The sequence below is a fragment of the Cololabis saira genome, chromosome 7 (assembly GCF_033807715.1).
Source record: "Cololabis saira isolate AMF1-May2022 chromosome 7, fColSai1.1, whole genome shotgun sequence".
Taxonomy (NCBI): domain Eukaryota; kingdom Metazoa; phylum Chordata; class Actinopteri; order Beloniformes; family Belonidae; genus Cololabis; species Cololabis saira.
This window is the reverse complement of record NC_084593.1, coordinates 31033174-31055973: the sequence shown is the minus strand read 5'-3', so window position 1 is coordinate 31055973 and position 22800 is coordinate 31033174. Positions and strand designations below refer to the sequence as shown.

Genomic DNA, 22800 nt, shown 5'->3' with positions numbered 1-22800 from the left:
GGTCAAACAGCTGGAGGGCTGTATGTAATATTAACGAAGCAATCAGTCAAAGATACTTCAGGTCAAACTCTAATACTATGTTTTTATGTAATTCAATTTTCTTTTTTTATGGCATTTTAATGCATTTAGGGGAAATACGTTTTCTTTATCACTAGATGTATTACATGTAAGATAAAAGGAAAAACAATGCAAGATTCAGTGTTTTAAATTTCTCTCTAATTCCATTTTTCAGTTTCAAAACTTGAAGAATGAAAATGCCACTTTAAAGCGGCAACTGGAAGAGCTGGTAACTCCACGTCAACACCTAAATGACAAGACAAAAGAAGAAGCTGTCAAGAAAGAAGGCTCAGAGGGTGAGGAGAAGGTGATGAGAGGAGTCCAGGGCTCTGATTCCTGCAGGGGAGACGGGGAGGAAGTGGTCAAGCTTATGGAGAGGAGTCCCAAAAGAGGAGAAACCATTGGGACACAGCGGGAAGCAGGAGTGGGTGAGGAGCATCTCCGGGTTCAAGGTGGAAGAAATGAGCCATGTGAGAAGAAGACCCATACCAAAAGGAGAGGAGAGGCAGAGGGAGGTCAAAAAGAAAGGGAGATACAGAACAAAGACAGTGAACGGAAGCAGGAACAGACTTCTGTGACCGCTTCTTCAGAGATCCCCAAGCACTGCACAGAGAACTACAAAGACATTGAATCTATACACCAGGCTCTGTGTTCTCTGTCTGGTCCCGACATGGAGCTTCTGACAAAGCGGCTCCAGGAGGTCCAGGAGGAGGCTGACCACCAGGCCAAGCTGGCCCAGGACACGCGTTCAAAGCTGGGGGAGCAGAGCAGGAGAACATGGGAGGCTGAGCAGAAACTGGTCCTTGTGGAGGCTGAGCTGCAGCGTCTGAAGAAAGCAGCAGAGAGTCTGGTGGAGGCTCGCCGACAGATTGAGGTATGGATGGATGACAGATGGCCAATTAGAAAAGTAATAAAGTGCCACTAAATATTTTAAGGTCATGGGTGCTGGGCAGTACAGTTGATCTCATGATAAATGAATAAGCTAATAAAATGCCATTGAGTGTGATTAAACATAAGCAGCAGGTATTGATGCCGTCAGATGGGGGGCCAAAGAAAATTACACAGCAGTGGCAATGAAATGTCAAGGTTGATATGACAGCAATTTTTCAATACTTATGAGAACTATATTTAGGATATAATTGGCACTATCATAGAAATACCAGACGTATGGATTCACACTGGCATAAACTATACAGCATCAGCAGCATCAAGTGGAAAACTGACTGTGTTCAAAACGCTGTCATGTCCTCACAACTAACTGCTTAAGGTTATAATTTATTGAAAGTAAAAAGGTATTTTTGTCCTAAAACAGGGAGCTTGTGGTGCAAACATTTTAACATCCTAGAGGCCACAGCTGAAGGTTTTCACTTACTCAAGTGGTTGAACACTTCTACCTAAAGTGTTATCAATATTGGTATCTCGGTAGCAAGACTTTATTCAGGTATGCTGCCATCAGTCAGTCAACTTGATCCGACACCACGACTTCTGGTCGTGCAGCTCATGCTGGCCAGTATGTGAATATGACTCAAGAAACACAGTTATTTTCAATAAAACATCAATACCCAGTCATCTAAAAACTGAAAAACGTATATAACGCAAAGGTATTCACATTATCACGGTATAAACATGTATCCTTCTTCAAGACACCAGAAACTTAATTTATGGCAAGCGATTGATGAGGAGGACTGAGAAGCGAGGGGTGAGTGAGCTCTTCAGATCCAGACTGCAGCGACGAAAATGAGGAAATCAATATCAGGCCGCATGGAGTATCTCTCCATGCTGTCAAAGAGTGGGGTCAAAGGGGGGGGGAGGTGCAGGGATCAAAAGTGGGTTGAGTAGGCTTATATTTTGATCAAGCTGATTAAATGAAATTGAAACTAATATTTTTGAGATGTATCACACGAGAAAGCGAGGAAGCATCACTTCTCATCAAATAAAATAGGAAAAAGCATTACCATTTTGACTATTTTATTACACTTTGAAACAGTTCTATATTCTCTAAGATACATCTTGTACAGCAGATTAAAATGTCTGAATAGAAAATGAGATTAATACTAACATCAAACTATCTCTTAAATCCACTCATTTTATTGTCCAGCATTTTTAAGAGATAAAGTAAAAAAGCTTTGAGATGGTTATTGTCTTGAAAGACCCCCCTTCAGCCAAGCAAACCCCATGACTGCAGGGGTGTCAGTCTGCAGACTGCCGTTTATCATCAGCCCTGAATAGTTTATATGCTACAGTAACAGAAACTTAGATAATCAGATGTCAGAATTAGAATTAGAACACTTTAAAGAAATAATATATTTCTTTCCAGCTTTAGTTGCACCGTGTGTCTAACATTATACCTGCAAAACATACGGGTGTCATGATGTTATATTATTTTCAAAGCAAAGACTGCTAAAGGAAAGTCTCTCCCTCACATATATAATTTCCTGGAAAAGCATCTGAAATTGCTTATGACTTGCTATGAATTGCTTGCACTTCGGGGTGTTTACTAACTTCATGCCTTGTGGAAAGGTTGGTAGTTTATGATCAGGCTACTGAAGCAAATCAATCAGAGAAAAGTGGGCTTTAAGGGGGAAAGGGGGTTGTACACGAAACACATGTGTTTTATTGGGACTTAACTGAACAAGGCTGACGTCAGAGGCAGGCATGGAGTAACTGAGTAGTCAATACAGACAAGGAAGCAAAAAGAAAAAAGGAATGGTGAAAAAAGAAAAAAAAACAACAATAACAGGATGCGATTAAGTCTAGATAAGACTAAATCTAACAACCAGGCAAACACCAGTCATAGGAAAATAGAGAAGGAAAATATGGATTGCTGCAGAAAATGGAAAAAAAAACATGCTTATTAGGATTTTAACCCAGGAAATGTAGGTACTCAGGTGGGAGATTAATTATTTAAACAGAGGTGGTGAAGAATTGTTGCAGGAAATTAAACAAACCAAGGAAAGAAAAGAAGTAGAAGCTTACCAACCAAGAATTACATGATTATTTATACTGAATCCAAACCAAAAAAGCATGCACCTTTGTAGTTCTGTTCTTAAGGAGTTGTTCCTCAAGATTTTTAGTCGTATAACCTTAATTTAGAAAAAAAAACTGGGATGACATGGAAAATGAAAGATGCTTTTTTTTCACTTCCATTTTCCATATTATATTTAGGGTTACATTGAATTCACTTTCGGAAAACCCACAGGAAAAGAGACCTACAAATTATGATATTAGTAGATTCAGAGTCAGCGTGTTTGCTGGCTCAGTGGAGGCTACACATCGCCATGAATTTCTTTTTCCTCAGGCTCTTCAGTCTGAGGGTCTGGCCATGGAGGAGGAGCTGTGCCGCCTGCGCAGCCAAGCGGAGCTTCATCAGATGCAAACCACGGTCATCGCCACCCTGGAGGGGGAGCGGGCTACACTCGAGAGAGACAGAGACGTGCTACGCAGCACGGTGGACACTCTTCGTGCTGCCCAGCGCAAGGTCGGAGTCAGACTGTACATGCACAAACACACTCCACCAAACGCAGACACATTTCTACACATGTGGCACATGTCATTACATCAGGGAAATAGAACAAGAGTAAACATTAAATACCAACCAATGAAAGGAAGAATGCAGTTTGATTATTGTTAAATCTTTCCAAGCATCGTACTATAATATCTCTTGCCAGATTGAATTCCTTTCCACAGGTTTGGAAACGTATTACATTATCGTGAGAAGAAATTGTTTAGCAGGGGCTGGACTTGAATAAATGAAATGGATTAAAAAAACTAAACAAACAAAAAAAAAAATCATTAAAAGCCCAGTACAGCAACCTGTATTCATGTAAACAGCAATAATCATAAAAAAAAAACAAACAAACTCATCCACAGTCCGAGCAGAGATCCGGGTCAATGCTTTAGTGCATTCTCTAGGATATAGTTTATGGACAAACCAAAGCAAAAATCACCTTTTTCAGGCACTCAACTTCAGACGGTTTAAGTCATAGTGAATGCTATGTTTAATGTGCTATTTGCAGTAAAATTTCAAGACTTTGGAAAAATCGCAAGCTAAGGAAAAAAGAGCACCACTTAGTCAGCATTTCAGAAAATAGCATATGAGGGGTGTGAGGATACCTCCCCCTCAGGAAGAACTGGGAAAGAAATAAAAAGCTTCTTCTGATCCTGCAGTATTCCTTTGTGTCTCCCCATCTCTTTTTCAGAAACAGAACATCTCATCTTAATTGTAGTTCTTGCGCCTAAAGGTTCAATAACACAAATGTTATCGTACATATGCAGTTTACTTTGAATTCACCCAGGATTAGCTAATGAAATCTAGTTTTTGAAGAGTAATTAAAGGCAAGTTCAAACATGTTTTAAGTGTTTTCAACCTAAAACGACCTTGCTCTTCTCTGATGCGACCGAACTGCAGTATCAGGGTCTAAGAAACCCAGATCTGTAGATTTTAGACACTTGTTTGTCCTAGAAGTGCAGCAGAAGCTGAGCCTTAGGTCCCAGTAAATGTCTTTAATCATGACAGCATGCCAAACTCTCTGCCGGAAAATAGTGTTTCTTCTTTTAATTTCTGACCCACTAAACTCAGCAGTGCTCTTTAAATATCAGAGCAGACGCTGCTGTGCTGTCACTTTGCTTTATGAATGAAATTACTCCAGCTGTACATCAGAACAGTCAGCATCAAATAGAAAATTTGTCTCTTTTAATATTTGATGATTTTTTTCATAAAACAGAAAAAAAATCCAAGTTATTTTTGAGATAGACTTCACACCCTGACCACCAGAATGAGAATCAGAGAATCAGAACACGATTTGATTTGGTGAGTGCTAAATGAAACATGAAGTGCGGTCTACTTATTTAAGCTTTGGGGATGAATAAAACCCTGCTAAAGGATTGCAACTCTTCCATTTCTCCTTCATTCATACACAGGGGTTTCTTAAGCACTCTGTGAGGAAACTTAATCAAAAGAGATGAGTTGCTTCTAGAGGTCACACAGAAAATTTGATCTTGCTCTAAATCTAGATGAAGCTTTGGTTGTAAGCAAACCTAAAGTAGTTTTCAAATACTTGCTGAGGTGCAAAACTGTACAGTACTTGACTGGCACTTGAGTACTGAAAGGCAATCCCGTTCCTAAGATGCCAAAACCCCTCACACAGTTGTATTTTTCCTCTTTTTTTGTTGTTGTTTATCATCTTCATCACCATCAAAGACTTTTTTGCAAAAATCTGGTGAACTGTTTGCCAAGCTGCAAACAAAAAAGTGAACAGCTGCCTCAAATGTCACCGTTTTGGCTCAACAGTCTCGCCAGACAGAGCTGAGAGGAGTCCTGGGAGATAGGCCTTTTTAAAGGCATGGTAAGCGTTTCCGCGGGATTTCTAACCCAGAGTATTTTTTTAGTTGCATTGAGTGAATATCTGGTCACCACGCGCCTGCTGCTCGATGCCCATATCCTGCTACACCGTAATACAAAAACAAAAGAGAAAAGAAAAAAACATTCTGCATACACTGCTCTGACTCCATTAACTGAGATAAACAGAGTGTTTGCAGACTGCCCACAAAAACATAACAAACATCGCTTTAGCCCAGTAGGGTTTCAGCCATTTTTGAGGCACATCAAATTTTTAAGAATAAAACAACCCCCTGGCACACTACCGCCACATCTTGCACTTGTTGGTGTAAAATGAACAGTCATTAGGGTGCTATCTACTGCCACCCACTGACTGAAGTATTTAATTACTCTACCAGTCGCTCTGCTTTGGGCACGGGCCCTCAACAGGGTCAAATTATTTGCGGTAACTAAATCATGTTTTTTGGACTGAAATTGGATAATTTCCCACAAAAAACAAGACAATCTCCCACGGCAAACAAATGTGCAACAGCACAATGTCGGAAAATGTCAGAAAATTACTGTTGTTGTGATAGATTACTTCCGATGTGTAATAATCTATATTGTACGACAAACTGGATACTTTCACCTCCACTTTGCAGCTCTGCTACTCTTTATTTCCATTCCTAGGCAACAGTAACCATAGGCGTATATATGTTACATTCATTACATACGTTACATTCTACTCCGGTACTGGAGTTACAGGATATAAGCATAGCATTGAATATCATGGAATAACAACTTTCAGCCATTCACAGGGAATGAGGAGCAAGCTCTTTGGGTTTTGTTGATGTTTTGTTTAAAATTAAAGAAGATTTGAAATCATCCAGAAAACCCTTACGATTTCTTCAAATGGACCGAAGCTAAAATTTTCCAATTTTGAAATAGAAAAATTATGGTTTATGTTTTATAGTAGAGTCGTAAAGTTATGAATCTGTCAGTAAATTTTGATAGTAACACATGCATCTTGTTTTAAATATTTCTTTAAACCGAGAGGAGTTCACTCAAACGGCATTTTATATTTATATTTATTTATTTATTTGGTAAACACAGATAAATCAGACAGTGTTATGTGAACAGGCTTGTAGCTTGTAGTATCTCATCTAATCTGCCTGTTAGAAAAGAAAACTTAATCTGATATTCTTCCTTTTTGGTTTGCCAGAAGGACCAGTTAGAGCTTACCGTCCAGACTCTCAGAGCGGACCTGGAACGTCAGGCGCGCGGTCTGGAAACTTCCCGTCGTCGGGAAGAGCAGTTGGAGGCAGAGCTCCGTGAGGCAAACGTGGAGGGTGAATCTCTGGCCAGGGCAAGAGACCAGGCGCTGCTGGAGGCTTCACGGTTGGAGCAGGAGAAAGAGGTGTGCCAGTCGGAGCTGGACGACCGTCGGAAAGAGGGCCGCCAGAGAGAGAGGGAGGTAGCAAGACTCAGGCAGCAGCTGGAGAGCACGACCTTGGCCCTGGAGCACAGCAACCAGAGAGCTTGCACTCTGGATGCTGAACATAGGTACCACATTCCACTACACACGCTTTTAACCTCAATTACTCAATTAACTTTAGGCATCGGAGAGGTCCTTTTAGTTGTGCCTTGCATTTATCTGTTCATGGCAACTCCATCTTTAGACAACCTTTGCCTGACCTGTGTTTCTGCTCCTGCTGGTGTCTCTGTGTGTATGTGTGTAGACGCGTGTGTCAGCAGCTGTCTGAGTCCAAGGAGCTCTGCACTCGTCTGCAGGACCTGGAGAAAGAGCTCAGCACTCGATTAAGCAGCATGAAGGAGGGTAAACAGCAGCTGCAGGAGCAGCATGCAGAAACTCAGGCCAAGATCAGCTCACTTTCTCAGGTGTGCACATGCATGTATGTCTTGGTGTGGGTGCGTGTGCACCACTGCAGGGATGTGCTGGAGGTTAAATTCATCCAGATGAAGATCTTTAACCTATCAAGACTAAAGAAATAAAAGTTTAAAGACTTTTTTCCCCTCTGTGTTTAGTTATTTTATATGTTGCTCACAGTCATAAAAACGTAAGCCCCACTGGAGATTTTAAATATTTGCTTTTATCATATTAAAACATAAAACTGTTGTGTATGGTGCAGTTCAACTCTCTTATGATAAAAGGAAAAATGATTAATGCCTAGAAGAAGGCTTCTTTCTGTATCAAAAAGTACGATGTATATTTTATTGACGGATGAAATCATGGTATACAAGACACCAACCCATGTTCAGTCCCAACTCGTCACATACTGAGGCTTGGTCAGGAGCCCTTTGTGCATTAGCCAGCAGGTGCCCTGCTGACTAATGCCCTCATTCATGCCAACACAAACACGGTTCCCATTTCAAACATTTGATTTTGTTCCTTTATCATGTTGGAAGATGAATCACTAAAGCTTAGAAATTCGTAATATTAGCATAAACTGAGAATTATTGAACTTTGGATACGCTTGGTTGATTTTAGTGGAGTACAATATTTCCAGAAGGAGAGGATTAGAAGACTGAACATGCTGTGTAGTATCAGTATGTGCTGTTGAACACAGCCACTGCTCAACTGAACAAGTACAAAGACACAAATATCATGCTTTTTCTTATTAAGATCATCGCTTTGTTTGGTATTGTTTTTCCAGATTTACTCGATGAATACCCTCCCTCCCTCATTTCTTTTTGCCATGGCAGGATCTCTCTAACGAACAAGCTCGCTCCCAGAAACTGGCCGCCGAAGTGGAACATCTGAGCCAGAAGCTACAAAGATCTGAAGCTGAACTCAAGGCGGCGATGGATTCTCTCAACCGGTCACAGGAGAGAGTGGAGTCCCTCTCACAGTGCCTTAAGAAAAACGAATCTCTCCTCCTTTTAGAAAAGAGACAAGGAAGCTCAGAGGCAACGGCTCTGTCTGATTCAAATTCAGAATCGTCGCACACACAGGAGACACCCCCTCTGGATCAAAGCCCTGGAACTGGCAGTGGCGGTGGCCTTTCCGTGACCTACCCTCACACCCCACGAGAGACGGAGAGAGAGCCGAGCGAGAGGGGGATAGAGCTGGAGAAGGAGGTGTGTATCTGTGTCAGACTGTATTTCTGTGTGTGAGGTTGATCTATATTACACTGAAATTGTTGCTGTAGGGATGGTTGACGGCTATCAGCTCACACAAGGCCACTTCCCCAAGTGCAGTGCTTTATTTCCAGAACTCCTGTTTTATCTCTGCTCATCAGTTTTAAAATGTCACCTCGGCTGCTGTTAATCTTCCTTATCTCCTCTGCTGCTGTCCTGCTGCAGCTGATACTGTTTCTCTCAGCCTCAAAAACACACATTAATGGCAACATCAAGCTGTAAGGGGAAGCTGCATCATCGCCAAGGTCAGGAGTTTCCCTTGGTGCATTTCTAAGTCCGTTTGATTTTGCGTTAGCTCTATTACATTTTGAGATTAGGACACTTCCCCCTCCTACATGCTGACCTGCAGTTATGACTTCTGATATAGAAGTACTCTGATAGAACATCTTGAAAATACATTACTTCAAACCTCTTGCATTTGAAATCTCAAAAATAATAATATAAAACAGGATTGTCACTGCAATTTACTTAAAGTATTAAACTTCCCATGTGCTGCCTTTTCTGCCTTTTTAAAGGGTTCAAATGTATTTCTACGATTCAATGTTACAATATTTGTCATTGGAATTAGATGATACTTTTAATTGAGATTACATTTCAGTTTTCTGGGCCGCAGACTCTTCTTCAGATTAAATTTAAAGAAGTATTTTGGGGGAAATGTGACAGTTTTATCTTTAAAGCCTACCAAACTATTTTTTTTTTCAGAATAACTGGTTTAATCTTAGTTCACAATGTTTTATAAGCTCACTTAAGAAGCTTTATGTAAATGTTTAAACAGAAATGCAATAATGGGATTACAAGTGGAGGAGCAGAGACTGTAAATAGAAGACTAGGGACGTCAAAACTACACTTAATGAATATGACCTCTTTTGCCAGAGTGCAAAGTAAGTGCTGAGCCGAGAGCATAGCTCAGTCTAGAAACTTGATGTGATGTGGTTGAACATAACCCGAAATATGAACTCAAAAGGCAGTAGAAAGGAACAATTAAAACTAATTTAAACAAAACTAAAAGTGCTGCTTAAGCAGGGAATCCAGAAACAACAATCTAAACAAGACTGAGCTGGGAGGAAGTGGTAGACAAGACGGGAACAACATCAACTAAACACTGAGGATCTGGCAGAGAACGAAGAAAACCAAAGGTATAACTGCAGAGTAAGGTGATTATTAATATAAATGAATGAGTGGGAATGTCAAAGAATGTTTTATACATGTATACACATGTCAATATTAAAAACAAAACAAAGAAATGTAGAAATATATCATGATTTGAGTCCTGGATAGTATCCTTGGCAGTTGTTTTGGACCAATTGCGTTGTCAGTTTGCATTTGGCTAAGTCTGTCGCCCTTTAACACAGTAATAACTACACAAACTGCAACATTTTAAGTTTAACCCACAACTGCGCTTGAAGTTGAACGAGCGTGGTTCAGCCGATTCACAGTTAAACTGGGTAGAAACCAGGAAGTAAACTACACTGTCAACATTTACCCCACTGAGTCAGCAAGGCGAATAAAACTGATTTCACACAAAGAAATAATATTTATCCACTTAAAAAAATAAAAGCCCCATATAGAACACTGTTGCCATTTTAGTGTTCGAGAGAGCGCTGACATGATGATTTCATCTTCATCCTTTAATCAAGCACTTAGTTTGGGCCGTGCTTGAATCAAACTTATCAACATGACTCTTGTTAATGACATTAAGGGCCACTTCCAACTATTGACGGGAAACTTTAAGGGACACTTTTAAGTGTGTGTTTGCATTTGTTTCCGCGCTCTATAATGATTGTGGTGAATTGATAATACTCCATAATAATAGACGCTGCATTAAAACCGTGCATGACTTCAACTGAGTGTTCATATGAACAAAACTATTGTGTAGGGGGAGAAAAGGTATATTATTTGTGTGAAAGCAATGACTTGGACTTTTAAAACATGCTTGGGTCAAGTTTTATGGCAAACACACGAGGAAATCCCCACAGAAGTTGATGAGAGATGTTTGAGGGAACAATAGTTAAGATGAAGCTAACCTTAAGCTGCAGGTTAAACTGCAGGCGCTGATGATGGCGCAGCGAGATTTAAGAGGAAATTAGTTTCATCACGTAGGAGTTTAACACCAGGTCAGGTACAAGTCTAAGCTAACAGTGTGCAGCTAAGATTACAGTGCAATGTGCCTGCACAATCTTAGATTCACTATTGTTGTACACTTAAGGGGTCCTCAAAGATAATTAGCTCACAATCCACACAAAAGGGACTCCTCTTCAGAAGAAGGTGTTTGCTCTTGACCTGAAGTGTTGTTTGTAGTTCTGGGTGTCCTTTCATTGCTTCACTATCTCCCCATCTTATACATTTGCACACTATTTAGTTGTCAGTTGACACACAGCAGTAAGGAGATACATATCATGCTGTTGTTTCTGGACCTCGTCTCAGAGGAACCGTAAAGACCCAAGTGTTGACATGGAGCTTTACACATGACAGGAGCATTGCGGGTGTTTTTTTTGTTTTGTTTTTTTTTACGGTAAATCATGTAGCACTTTTTCATTAAAACCCCACAACAAAATATTTAAGTTGGCAAAGAGTAATATGGTACAAAATTAAAGTGATTTTAAACATGGACCCTGTTTCTCATGTTTGTTTGTGTCAGAACAAAAATCTTTAGATGCTGTTTCATCCTGGCCGAGAATACTTTAACAGCTAGACATTAGGCAATTTTCCATGTCCTCGTGAAAAAAATGTTTTGCCAGTGAGCAGATAATTATCTGACTGAAGGCAAATACAGAAATAAGCCGTCTGTCAACTCTGTTTTGACAACTGTATAATCTCCATTCGAGATACTTGCAGACTGACTTTATCAGCAACATATTCTGGTTTGTGAGTGTGTGTGTATATAGCTTTAAATGGCAGTAAATTAGATGAAATAGTCCATGGCAGTTTACAGATTGCAAGAATAAGATAAAGAGGAGCACATCATGTAATTTTACTCATCATATGGACAGTGGAGCTGTCGTTCAGGCCTGTCTGGGTGATTTATTTTTATTTTTCCAGAATGGAGGAAGAAAAACTCTCACTTTAGGATTACAGTCTTTATCAAACAACCAAATAGCCGAGATTTAGTTTATCAGCTGAGATTATTGCCATTTGTAGATACAGGGGGATCTTTGAGGAGTTTTGCATCAACAGATCCCAGGTTCAGCATCGAATATTTTTCTCCTCACTTGACAGAAATACAGTAGTAGTAGTCACATCAGGGAAGCCAGTAGTTTCCCACGTTCACGACTACGCCGTTGCATCCTTTTTTTTTGTCTTTGACTTGATTAAGCTCCTTATCTAATAATTTTGGTCCAAATAAACACATTTCACCATCAGACTGACATAACCACATGTCATCATCATTATAGGCTATGGTGCAATTACATGTTTCCTGAAAGTCAGCTTCAGCCTGTAAATAACACAGTGATTGTGGATGAATCTGATTTGATGAATATGTTGGTGGTTAGGTTCAGCTGGAAAGCTGACCCTGATGGAGATAGTACATTGATGTAAACGGCAGTACCATGGCCAATTTATCTATTAATCTTTGATTTATGATGGGAAAGATGAGCACTTTTTTTTTTGACGCAGCAAAGTTTCATGCTCACAACTTGTAATGCTCCTGTTCAATATTTAACTCATTTCAAATATGTATGTCGCTACCAATAATTTAGACCCAAAAAGATTATAAGAATCAATCCAAGGTTGAAAAATCCCAGTATCTCTCTTCAAGCGGAGAATCGTAGTGCAGAGTGACATTTCACTGCTGACATCAGAGGGCAGAAAGACGCTGTAAAAAGGAAGGAAGTGTTAAAGTTTGAGTGGGGAAAAAAAAGGAGCGATCCCCTAGATATGATTCGACCAGCAGTATGCTGGTATGAAGCACAAAAGGACTAAAAAACAAAACAAAAAACAACTTGTGAAGTGTTGCTTAAAAGTAATGTTAAAAAATACACCAGATTTAATTTTTTCAGCAGTTTCACAGAATAGTACCACCTCTCACTGATCACACTTACCAAAATAGTAAAAATATGTATATTTTGTTATTTACAGAAGGTTGGATGAATGATGAATTTCATCACTGTACTTATACATTGATGAAAATGTCAGACACCTCTTAAAGCACCACCTTACTGAAGGCGCTTTGAAAATGTCAGCTGCAGATTCGATTCCAAATTCAAATAATATGGATATTTTCAGAGGTGTGTGACGCCAAAGATAGCAGAGCCCCTGATGCGGCTGATATCATACATGGCTGTGTGTAACTCTTGTCAATATTGAAACTGAGGAAAACATTTCTCTCCCCTCAGAGGGTGGTGGCTGTCGCGGAACAGGAGGCTTTGCGGATGCGGTTGTCTCAGTCCCAAGAGGCGTGTGAACACCTAAAAGAGCAGCTGGAAGCTCTGCGTCGGCACTCCCTGAGCCTGCAGGATTCCTGCACCAGATTGCAAGCACTCAACACTCAGCTACAGGTGACATGACACGAAGATACCATGAGAATAGCTGCTTTCATTTCTGATCCATAAAAATACAGAATTACACAGAAAAAGTAAAGTCTGTGATGAAAGCTAAGTAATCTAATGACCCCTTTCTCATGTGTTTCATTCATAAATACACACACACACACACACACAGGTGGAGCAAGCATCACTGGGTTCCCAGCATGCAGCGGTGCTAACGCGCTGCAGTGAGAGCGAGGCCAGATGTGCGGCTCTGGAGGCCGAGTCAAAGGTGTGGGCGAGGGAGCGTGAGGAGTCGCTGGCCAGGATGGAGGCTTTGAGGTGGGACCACGAACGGATGACAGCGTTGCAGCAGCAGCAGGAAGTGGAGCTAGAAGAGTGGCTGGACAAACATTCACAACTACGGAGTAACAATCGCAATTTAGAGGCTCAACACAGGGAACTGGAGGGCAGGTAGAAACACTCAGTCCTGTCATTAAATAACTATGAAAACGTAAAATCTTCTCTATATTTTTTTTTCTCTCTCTCTCGAATCACTGAATGCACTTGTAGCTCTCCAAAAACAAATTGAAATTCACACAATAAAGACTGAAAGAATCATCACACCCGACCATCTTTTAAGATACACTGTTTTGCATTCATTGATTTTTATTTTGTATTTTTTTCCCCCTTTGGGGAGTGACTTTTATGTTTGTATTTTCAAGGTACAAACAACTCCTGGATGGTAAAATCCAGCTGGAGGAGAGAGAAAAAGAGATGAAGATGGAGAGGGAGAAGATGGAGACAGAGGCCCAGAGCAGGCTTGAGGGGGAACGGGAGCTGGAGAGGCTGAAAGAAGACAATGAGAGGTAAGTAACCCTGACAGCTTTTTCAGCATTACATTCATGAGATTTGATCACCCTCTCATGGCACTCATGTTCATCTGAATGCAGAGAGCAGCACTTGTAATGCCTCAATATGAAGCACAGTGAGCAATACAGGAATCGATTTGAATGCAAATGTATTATATATATAATGCATTGAGTGCATTTTTGTCTCTGATTGAAGACCTTTGGGTTATGTGCTGAAACTAGACTTTATTCCATAAAACATAAACACATGAGACTCAAGAGATGCAAGTGAAAGCAAAGAAATTAAAGCTTTACTTGTGTGTATATATATATGAAGAATCCTTTCCATGAACCTCTGCATTCAAAAATCCTGCATTCAAAAGGGGATTGTGAGGTTGTATAATGTGTGAATATTTTGTTCAGCCTTCTCTTGTGTGCAGCTGTGCTGCAGACCAGGGTTACTCAAATCTGTGGCTCGAAACGAGTGGTTCTGATTAAATTTCTCCTTACGCTGATGGGTATATAATCATAATGATAATCATCATTAGATACTTGTGTACCATAATTATTTAATCAGTTATCATTCTGATGCAATTGATTACTGACTGACTATAATAGCAGGCTGTCATGATGGAGAGGGGGCTGGCCTCCTTTACTGGTTTACTGACAATATCAGACCAAAAATATATCATATTAGATGGAAATATTCACATTTATAAAGCTTAATGCTGTGAAGACTAATGTATTGTAGTAATTCCAGAGAAAATGCACTCAAGTCAATAATTTGCTTGCAGAGGACAACACTTAGCTGAGATGGATCAATGACACCTCAACCTCAATCACTCTTGAGGTGTAAATGACTCATAAGTAGTTTTAATTCCTGAACGTCACCACTACTAAGTTACATCTTTCAGGACCGCAAAAAAGACATGCATGTTGGGATTTGTTTAAGTCAGTTTTAGGCAGCATGACCTTTGTATTCATATGAATAATATGTATAGATAATAGTATCTGCCAAATCTGTGATATCTCACATGTGACGAGCCTGCCTGGACATTATAGCATGTTTCTGTCAGGATGAAGGTGATGTATGAGTGCAGGAGAACAGGGAGGCAGGAGTAACAAGGAATATCTTTTATTACAAAAAAAAGTAGGGAATAGAAGTAAAAGTCCTCAAGAAATTTGAGAAAAAAACAAAGTTGAAGAAGAGGAGCAGCACCATGAATCACAAGTGGAATCACAACAAATGGACTGGCAGGGGAAAGAGGAGAGACCGGGCAATCAATGGAGACATGGATTGATTAGATACAACAAGAATGTGAACAAGATTGAAGGAAACCTAAATTCAAATTTCCAGCAACGCAACATTTCAAGCCAAACAGATAAAATAGGAGGCCGGTGCAGAAGGATGTAGTTCCCTAATTGGCTACTTGACATTGTCTCAAAAATGAGTTGCTCCCCTTACCCCCTAATGTTAAAGTTTCCACCATTGCAGTGTTAGTTTATATGATATTGCTAATTTCTTCTGAAAGGACAGAAGAATGACCAGTGATTTATATAAGGACCTGGTAGCGCCTGGTCATTTTATTTTATTTTTTTCTACAGCTCGTTGTTTAACTGCTTTTCTACCAATATACAGTGGCATACTCTAACTGCTCTCATTGGGTTTGGATAAATAAATTAATAAAAACAACTTGTCGATAACTGCCTTATAAGCTCTCAACTTTTGAATTGTGGGGACACTGACACCAACTCTGATGACTTAGCTATTCCGGTTCTGAGGCATATAACTCTCACAGCTGTGGTGCCAGACAGTAAATGAATGAACCAGCGATTATTTACAGTGAATATGTCTCACTTTCTTCCTGACTGATCTGAAACATGGCTATTGTCGCACAGGGCTGCTTCTGTCCTCTCTGTATATGTGGTAAAAATGCGTATACATTTTAAGTTTTCTAGTAATAATGTCAGATGAAGCGTTCCAAACCAAAACGAATGAGCCCTCTAGTGTATCTCTCCGTTGCCTTGAACAGGCTGTGTGCTGCAAAATGCGCTGCAATTCCGGGCCCGAATTTCCCGCGCTGGGCTGCGGATGTGACGTCAAATGACGCTGCATGCGCGTTCTCCCCGTTCTCCCGTGCCGGCTTCGCTGTTGGCTGCAGGAACCCCGACGGCCGTCGTGGCGCTAATGAGTCTCATTTCTTATTCTTGCCTCAAGCTCCTTTAAAATAGAGGAAACATTCATTGGGGGGACAGAAACACAACTCAGGGACATTTCTCATCAAAGTTCCAGATCATTATCACATTGAATAATAATAATAATAACACAAGCTTCCCTGAGAGATCCCATTGACTCAAAGCACTTGACAGGACTCATCTAAGTGTGTTGGTGTTGCAGGCTGCAAGCCCAGCAGAAGGAGTGGTTGGCGTCGCAGGCCGAGCTACTGGCTCAGGGTTCAGTGCTGAGGGCAGAGCTTAGCACCTCCCAGCTAGAGAGGACTCGGCTGGAGGGGGAACTCAGTGCCCTGAGGGAAACCAACCAGAGTCTGGACCTCAGCAGCGCTCGCCTCACCAGCCAGTACCAGGTAATTAGAGCCAAATGAGCAAACTCATATCAAAATATGCAGCCACACACCTGTACAAACACATTTTTTTCAGCTGCTGGATGACCACTCTGGAGAAACTCAAATATATTACCCACTTGAAATGCAAATATATTTATCTGAAGTATTATTGAGCAATTAAGGGAGAATTTATTGCCGTTTTCTGAGGCTACTTTACATAGATCCGTCAGTGAGCAACGCAGATCATCACTGGGGTTCATTGGCTTGCTGATGTCTAATACATCATAAAAAGCCAGTTTCAGCATGACATATCATTCAAAAATGATGTATTAGTCCGAACAGAAAATGAATACCAACTAGCTCATAAGGAGTAGAGGTGTCTTTTTTCTCTCTGAACAGCTTTAGTCGTCTGTGTAATGCTGTCAAACAAGTGCTGAATATTGAAAATGTTTTTCAAGCAGATGTTTGATGCATGACAGGTGGAAAATGACTTTCAGTAAAAGATTTAAGAAGTCAACTGACAGATGTTTTACTTTCTTTGCTTCATTCGTCTGCTCACGAAAGCGCTGTTGAATAATCTGGTCCTGTGAGAAGGACTGCTTGAGGACATTTGCAGAATGAGCAGGTTTTGTAAATGAAGAGACAGAAAATTGCTGCAGGACTGCGCACGTGCAGCCAAGACACTTCGTCAGAAGATTAAGCCAAACTTTCCGACAACTTTTAGTTTTAGTTTCAGTGACATTAGCAAGTAAATGAGTATTTTCTTTTCATGTGGGAGAAGCGATGGGTCTGTACTTTGCACTGGTTCACTGTATGAGTGTAGAGCCTGCAAAATCTGACTGACAGCAGTTGATAAACCACAGAGTCAAAGAAGGTAACGCATCCTTTTAGTCCGTCAACCAAAGTCATTCTTAAGACACTTGGCAGTTTGCAAAACTGATAAAAACACATTTTTATTTTGTACGTGGAACTTCTTGGTACTCTGGCTTAATTAATCATGTGTTTTTCAGTGAGTCTGCTTGGAGAGCTCTGACCTCTTTATTTTTTATGAAATAGGTTTTTAACCAGTGTCAAGTGTTTATTCAGAGTTGGCTTGATGGATATCTTTGTGCCATGGCCTGTTCTCATTCAATATTGCTAAATATGAAACATCTTGAATCTATTCTAGTCAAGTCTATTCAGTGCACCCCATGTCTTTTTGCATTTTCTTTTTGTCGTACTTGTCCAACAGCGGGTTTCTCATGAAAGCAGAAGCTGACCCTGGAGCAACAGTTATCAAAGGGGCCTTGTAAAAGTTTTTTTCCCCTTTTAAACTGATTTATTTCAGTATGTTATGCCCGGTCCGGGGGTTCAATCAATTAGGTTTTCAGGGTTCAATGCTAAAATTTTAAATGTTATGGATACTATTGCTCCCACTAAGGTGAAGGTTATCCCTGGAAGGAAGAAGTCTCCATGGTAAAATTCCACACTGGTGAAAGATGGGAAAAGAGAGTGTCGGAAAGCTGAGTGCAGATGGAGAAAAACAAACCTCCAGGTTCATTATGACATCTATAAAGAGTAACTTCACTCTTATAATTTACAACTGAGGACTGTTAGGAAGTCCTACTTCTCTTACATCACTAAAAACAGTCATAATGCTCGGGCCTTATTTGCTACAGTTGACAGGCTAACAGGGGGTTTCTGTGTCAGTGGGAACTGAATTTCACTCCACTATGGCCTGCAATGATGTTGCCAAATTCTTCACAGACAAATCTTAGACAAGCAGTCGGTACATCAACAGCAGATTTAGGATGTGTCCACTGAAAACCAGTTTAAACACCATGACACAGTTTTAACCCATTAACAGCAAAGACCTGGAGGACATCTTACATCAGCTGAACTTCTTGCTGTTTAGATTTTTTCGAAAAGGTCTCAAATATTTTGGAGTCACACCTGTTACTAATCATGAACTTGTCCTTAATGTCAGATGTGTTTCCAGAACCACTAAAAACAGCTGTAATCAAACCTGTGCTGAAAAAGGTAAATCTGGACAAGACACAAATGAATAACTACAGGCTCATCTCAAATCTTCCATTTTTAAGTAAGATCATTGAAAAAGCAGTTTTTCAACAGCTAAATAACTAAAACAAAAAGCAACTGAAATGATGTTTTCTAGTCAGTCAGGTTTTAGACAGCACCACACTGAGACTGCGCTGACCAAAGTGTTTAATGACATATGTTTGAATACGGTCTTAGTTTTACTGGAGCTCAGTGCTGCATTTGATACAGTTGACTATAATATTTTAGTCAAATGACTGGAAAACTGTCTTTCCAGAACTGTACTAAACTGGTTCAATACATACTTAGAGGAAGTATTAGGAAGTATTTTGTGTCAATAAGTAACTTTACATTTGAGCAGACAAGAATCACATGTGGAGTTCCCCGAGGTTCCATCACGGGACCTCGTCTGTTTAACAAGTACATGCTCCCACTGGCACAGATAATGAAGAACAGCAAAATAAACTACCAGCTAAGCAGATAACATGCAGATATACAGTATACAACAATGTCACCAGGACACTCAGGCCCTGTACAGGCTCTTGGTAAATGCATTGAGGGGATTAATGACTGGATGTGCCACAACTTTCTCCAGTTAAACAAGGTTTAGTGATGGACTCAGACCTAAATTTGGAAAAACACATTAAGGCAATAACAAAGTCAGCCCACTATCACCTTAACAATATATCAATGATAAAAGATCCCAGCAGGACCTGGAAAAACTAGTCCATTCTTTGATCTTTAGTAGGTTTGATTTTTGTACCAGCATCTTTACAGGTCTACTTAAAAAGTCAGTTAGACTAATGCAGCCACATCAGTTCAGCTCTGAGATCTTTACACTGGCTACCTGTCTGTCAGAAGATACACTTTAACGTTCAGGGCCCGGTTTTTCAAAAGTAATCCGCTCGGATTTTGGATAAGGGATTGGATCAAATCATGAAAATGGGTTTTTCAAAAGACAAAACGGATTACGTAATCGGATTAGATCACGTAATCCAATCCTGGTTTTGATCTGGATCAAACCTTCAGTTTGGGTTTTTCAAAACTTTTTAGTAGGATTGGGATCACTTTGATCCAAAAAATCGGGATTAAACTGATCCCATCAGAAGGGTGGATTCAGCGTAGATTTCAGGCCCAAAATGTAATGAAACTTTAAAATTGTATCAAATAACACTATATTTGGATCATGCAGTATAGCCTACAAGATATCCTATTTATTCATAAGGTTTTAATTTGATTTGTTCATCCGTCAGGCTACAGTGATTAGGTAGGTTATAACGTATTCAGCCTTTCAGTATAGGCCTACAGCAAAGTAGAAAGAGTTTGGCCTCATAAAATAATCCCCCAAACAGCTGTCAATATTGACCACAAATAATATATATCATTCTGTCACTAATTATAATATTATAATTCATCACAATCAAAAATATTTTTGTTTTGTTTTTAGATGATTTTTTAGTGATGCATGCAATGATAAAACAGAATAACAAAGCAATGGCAATGGCATCACTGGTTTTTGAAATCCAAAACCAATCCAAATCAGAAATAGTGTCTAACTATTGCGTCCCTTGTTGCACGTCCTGTTTGCTCGTTCTGGCAGAATGCAGGAGGTTGGTCAGGGTCTCCAAGGGGCTTCATTTCAAATACAAATATTTATTTGTTTCAAATACAAATAAACTTTATTGACCCCACACTGGCTATTCTACTTGTTGCTCTTTACATATCTATAGTTCTACATTGTGTTTCCTACCCTATTTGAGCACTGGTTATCCAGATTTGGTGATCCTGAAAAGTTTCTATCCGGATCAGATTGATCCAATCCGATGTTGCTTTGAAAAACCGGCTCAAAAGTAAGCTGGATTACGTGATCCTGGATAGCAAAAAAAAGGGTTACTAAATCCGGATCAATTTGATCCGGATTAAACCTTTTGAAAAACCGGGCCCTGATGCTCGTCTATAAAGCTCTGAATGGTTTAGGACCAAAACACATCAGTGACCTTCCAGACCCCTCAGGTCATCGGGGTCCAGTTTTTATCAGTTCCCAGAGTCAGAACCAGACATGGAGAAGCTGCTTTCAGCTGCTATGCTCCATAGGTCTGGAACAAACTCCCAGAAAAAGTATCAGATCAGCTGAAACACTCAGTTTATTTAAGTTCAGGTTGAAGACTCACCTATTCTCAGCTGCCTTTGAGTAAAGCTTTAAATCTGCGCTGGTACTTTTCAAAATGTAATTATATTTTCACTACTGATTTTCATCTATTGTTCTTATTTCATAAAATTTTAAAGTGTGCTCTTTATTTATCTTTTAATGTTTTTGTAAAGCACTTTGAATCACCTTATTGTTGAAATGTGCTTTAGAAATAAACTTGCCTTGCCTGAAAAAAGACTAAACAACTATTACAATTCTGCAAAAATACCGCACATAAAGTCTAAACCTCTTTTTCTGTCAAAACAGTCTCAAGATGGGTTAATCTGGCAGAATTTACACAGATTAATGTGTTGATTGACAAGTGTTGATGGTAATTTATGAAAAGCAAAACTTTGTTAATAGACAAAATCAGACGTGTGTGTGTTTGGGAGACGTTTTGTTTCCCCTTGGCAGATCTCTTATCTGTCCTCTGAAGATACTGGGGTGCAATACTCTGACAGCAAAGGGTTTTTAAATGCCTTCTAACTGCACACATGGTCCCTGGAGATTTAAAAAAAAAAAATGCTGGTTTGTTTTCATTAGTTCCACAGTGATAGAAACTGTGTGTGGATGATTTCACAAATTTGTGTCTTATGTAATGCCAGCCATTTTTAGAGCTGAATTTGTGCAGTACAGCTGGATGTTTAGATTAATGGGCAGCTTGTTTCACATGCCATTTTTAATGGAGACATGAACATTCAGTTCTCTGCAGATGATCTACAGAATCATACAGCACTCAAATTATGTTTGATCAGGCAGTATGTATAGTTTTTATATCCATCCATCCATCCATCCATCCATTATCTATACCCGCTTTATACTTTGCAGGGTCACGGGGATAGTTTGTATAGTTAAATCAAAAACTGTGCTATCCTCTGTGGGTCAATTAGTCTTTGCTGTAAATCCTGCCAATCACCTTTAGGCAAAACAAATGAACAGAACCAAAAAATCCTCAGCTTAATCATGCTGAGACATACAGTACTATCTGTATTCCTGACACCGTAGAATCTGGTTTTCCTTAAATATTCATTTTGTGGCATTTCTGTTCTCCTGTCTAGCTGTTGACCCAGTTAAAGGGGAACATGGAGGAGGAGAACCGACACCTAGCGGAGCAGACCCAGAGTCTGCTGAAGGAGAACCGGGCTTTACTGGAGCAGAGCCTGGAGAGCCGTGACCAGCACTATTCACAGCAGAGGGAGTATCAGTGAGTACAAACGCACACAAACTTCTGCTCCACACACAAAGCAGATCATTTGTTGGAAATCATCACCAAAAAGAAGAGTGGACTGAAAAATAATCAGATTTCCTGATCTTAGAACACTGATGTTAACTTAATGCCATATGTGAGAGTAAATATTTCTGGGCAGTCAGCCGCTGCCTTTCTGACTGACTTGAAGGTTAATTCAAAGATTACACTGAGCTTCCAGAGCTACGTTCCCTTTAAAAGTCTAATTGACCAAATTTCTTAGAAAGTATATGTTTTCATCTGGCAATTTTCAGCTTATTTCTTGAATGTATCACTGTATTTCTGCTTATTGATGTGTCTATGTCAAATTTCATATACATTTCATATAATATGACCTTCTAGTGCTTCATATGCTTTTATGGCATATTTTAGATCCGCAGCTTGCAGGGTCTGTAAGTGTAATACTTGTTACACTGGTAAGCCTATTTAAAAGCTGTGTTATTTTGACTCGCGTTTCATGTGGAAAAGATATCAGAACAAAAAATCAGTCATCATGACCTTACCAGGGGTCTGTACCACAAAGGCAAATAAATGGATAAGTGATGTCTGCCGAGTCAAGCCAGGATTTCCAAAACCACATATATGTCTCTCTTTTAATCTGGCTAGATCATGAATAACTTACTCCAGAGAAGGTTATGTTTATTTCAGATGAAATAGTCTCTGAAATCCTTCACCGATTTAAAAAAAATAAAATAAATAAAGTTTTTATATAGATTTATATCCCCTGATTTTTTTCCCCATTTTTATCACCCAGTGCTCCTAAGTATCAGTCCTGGGCATTGCCATCCCCTGCCAACCCTGGAAGGCCCTGCACTGTCTCCTCGTTACTTGAGGAGTGAGCAGGCCGCTTCTTTTCACCAGACAGGGTGGGGCTTCCCTGGCGCGTGGAAGGATCAGGTTATTCTAGCAACATCCTCC

At 39.9% G+C, this 22800-nt stretch overlaps 1 protein-coding gene across 1 annotated transcript in view; it reads left to right on the top strand.

The window, feature by feature from the left end:
* The window catches only part of ccdc88b (coiled-coil domain containing 88B), a 58870-nt gene that overhangs the window by 28100 nt on the left and 7970 nt on the right, over positions 1-22800 (top strand). Inside the window, exons 15-24 of the mRNA XM_061725578.1 lie at positions 233-931; positions 3356-3535; positions 6597-6937; positions 7114-7273; positions 8099-8473; positions 12868-13029; positions 13193-13470; positions 13722-13865; positions 16246-16432; positions 21695-21840. Coding sequence (XP_061581562.1) covers positions 233-931; positions 3356-3535; positions 6597-6937; positions 7114-7273; positions 8099-8473; positions 12868-13029; positions 13193-13470; positions 13722-13865; positions 16246-16432; positions 21695-21840 — 2672 coding nt within the window. The remainder of the gene's footprint in view (positions 1-232; positions 932-3355; positions 3536-6596; positions 6938-7113; positions 7274-8098; positions 8474-12867; positions 13030-13192; positions 13471-13721; positions 13866-16245; positions 16433-21694; positions 21841-22800) is intronic.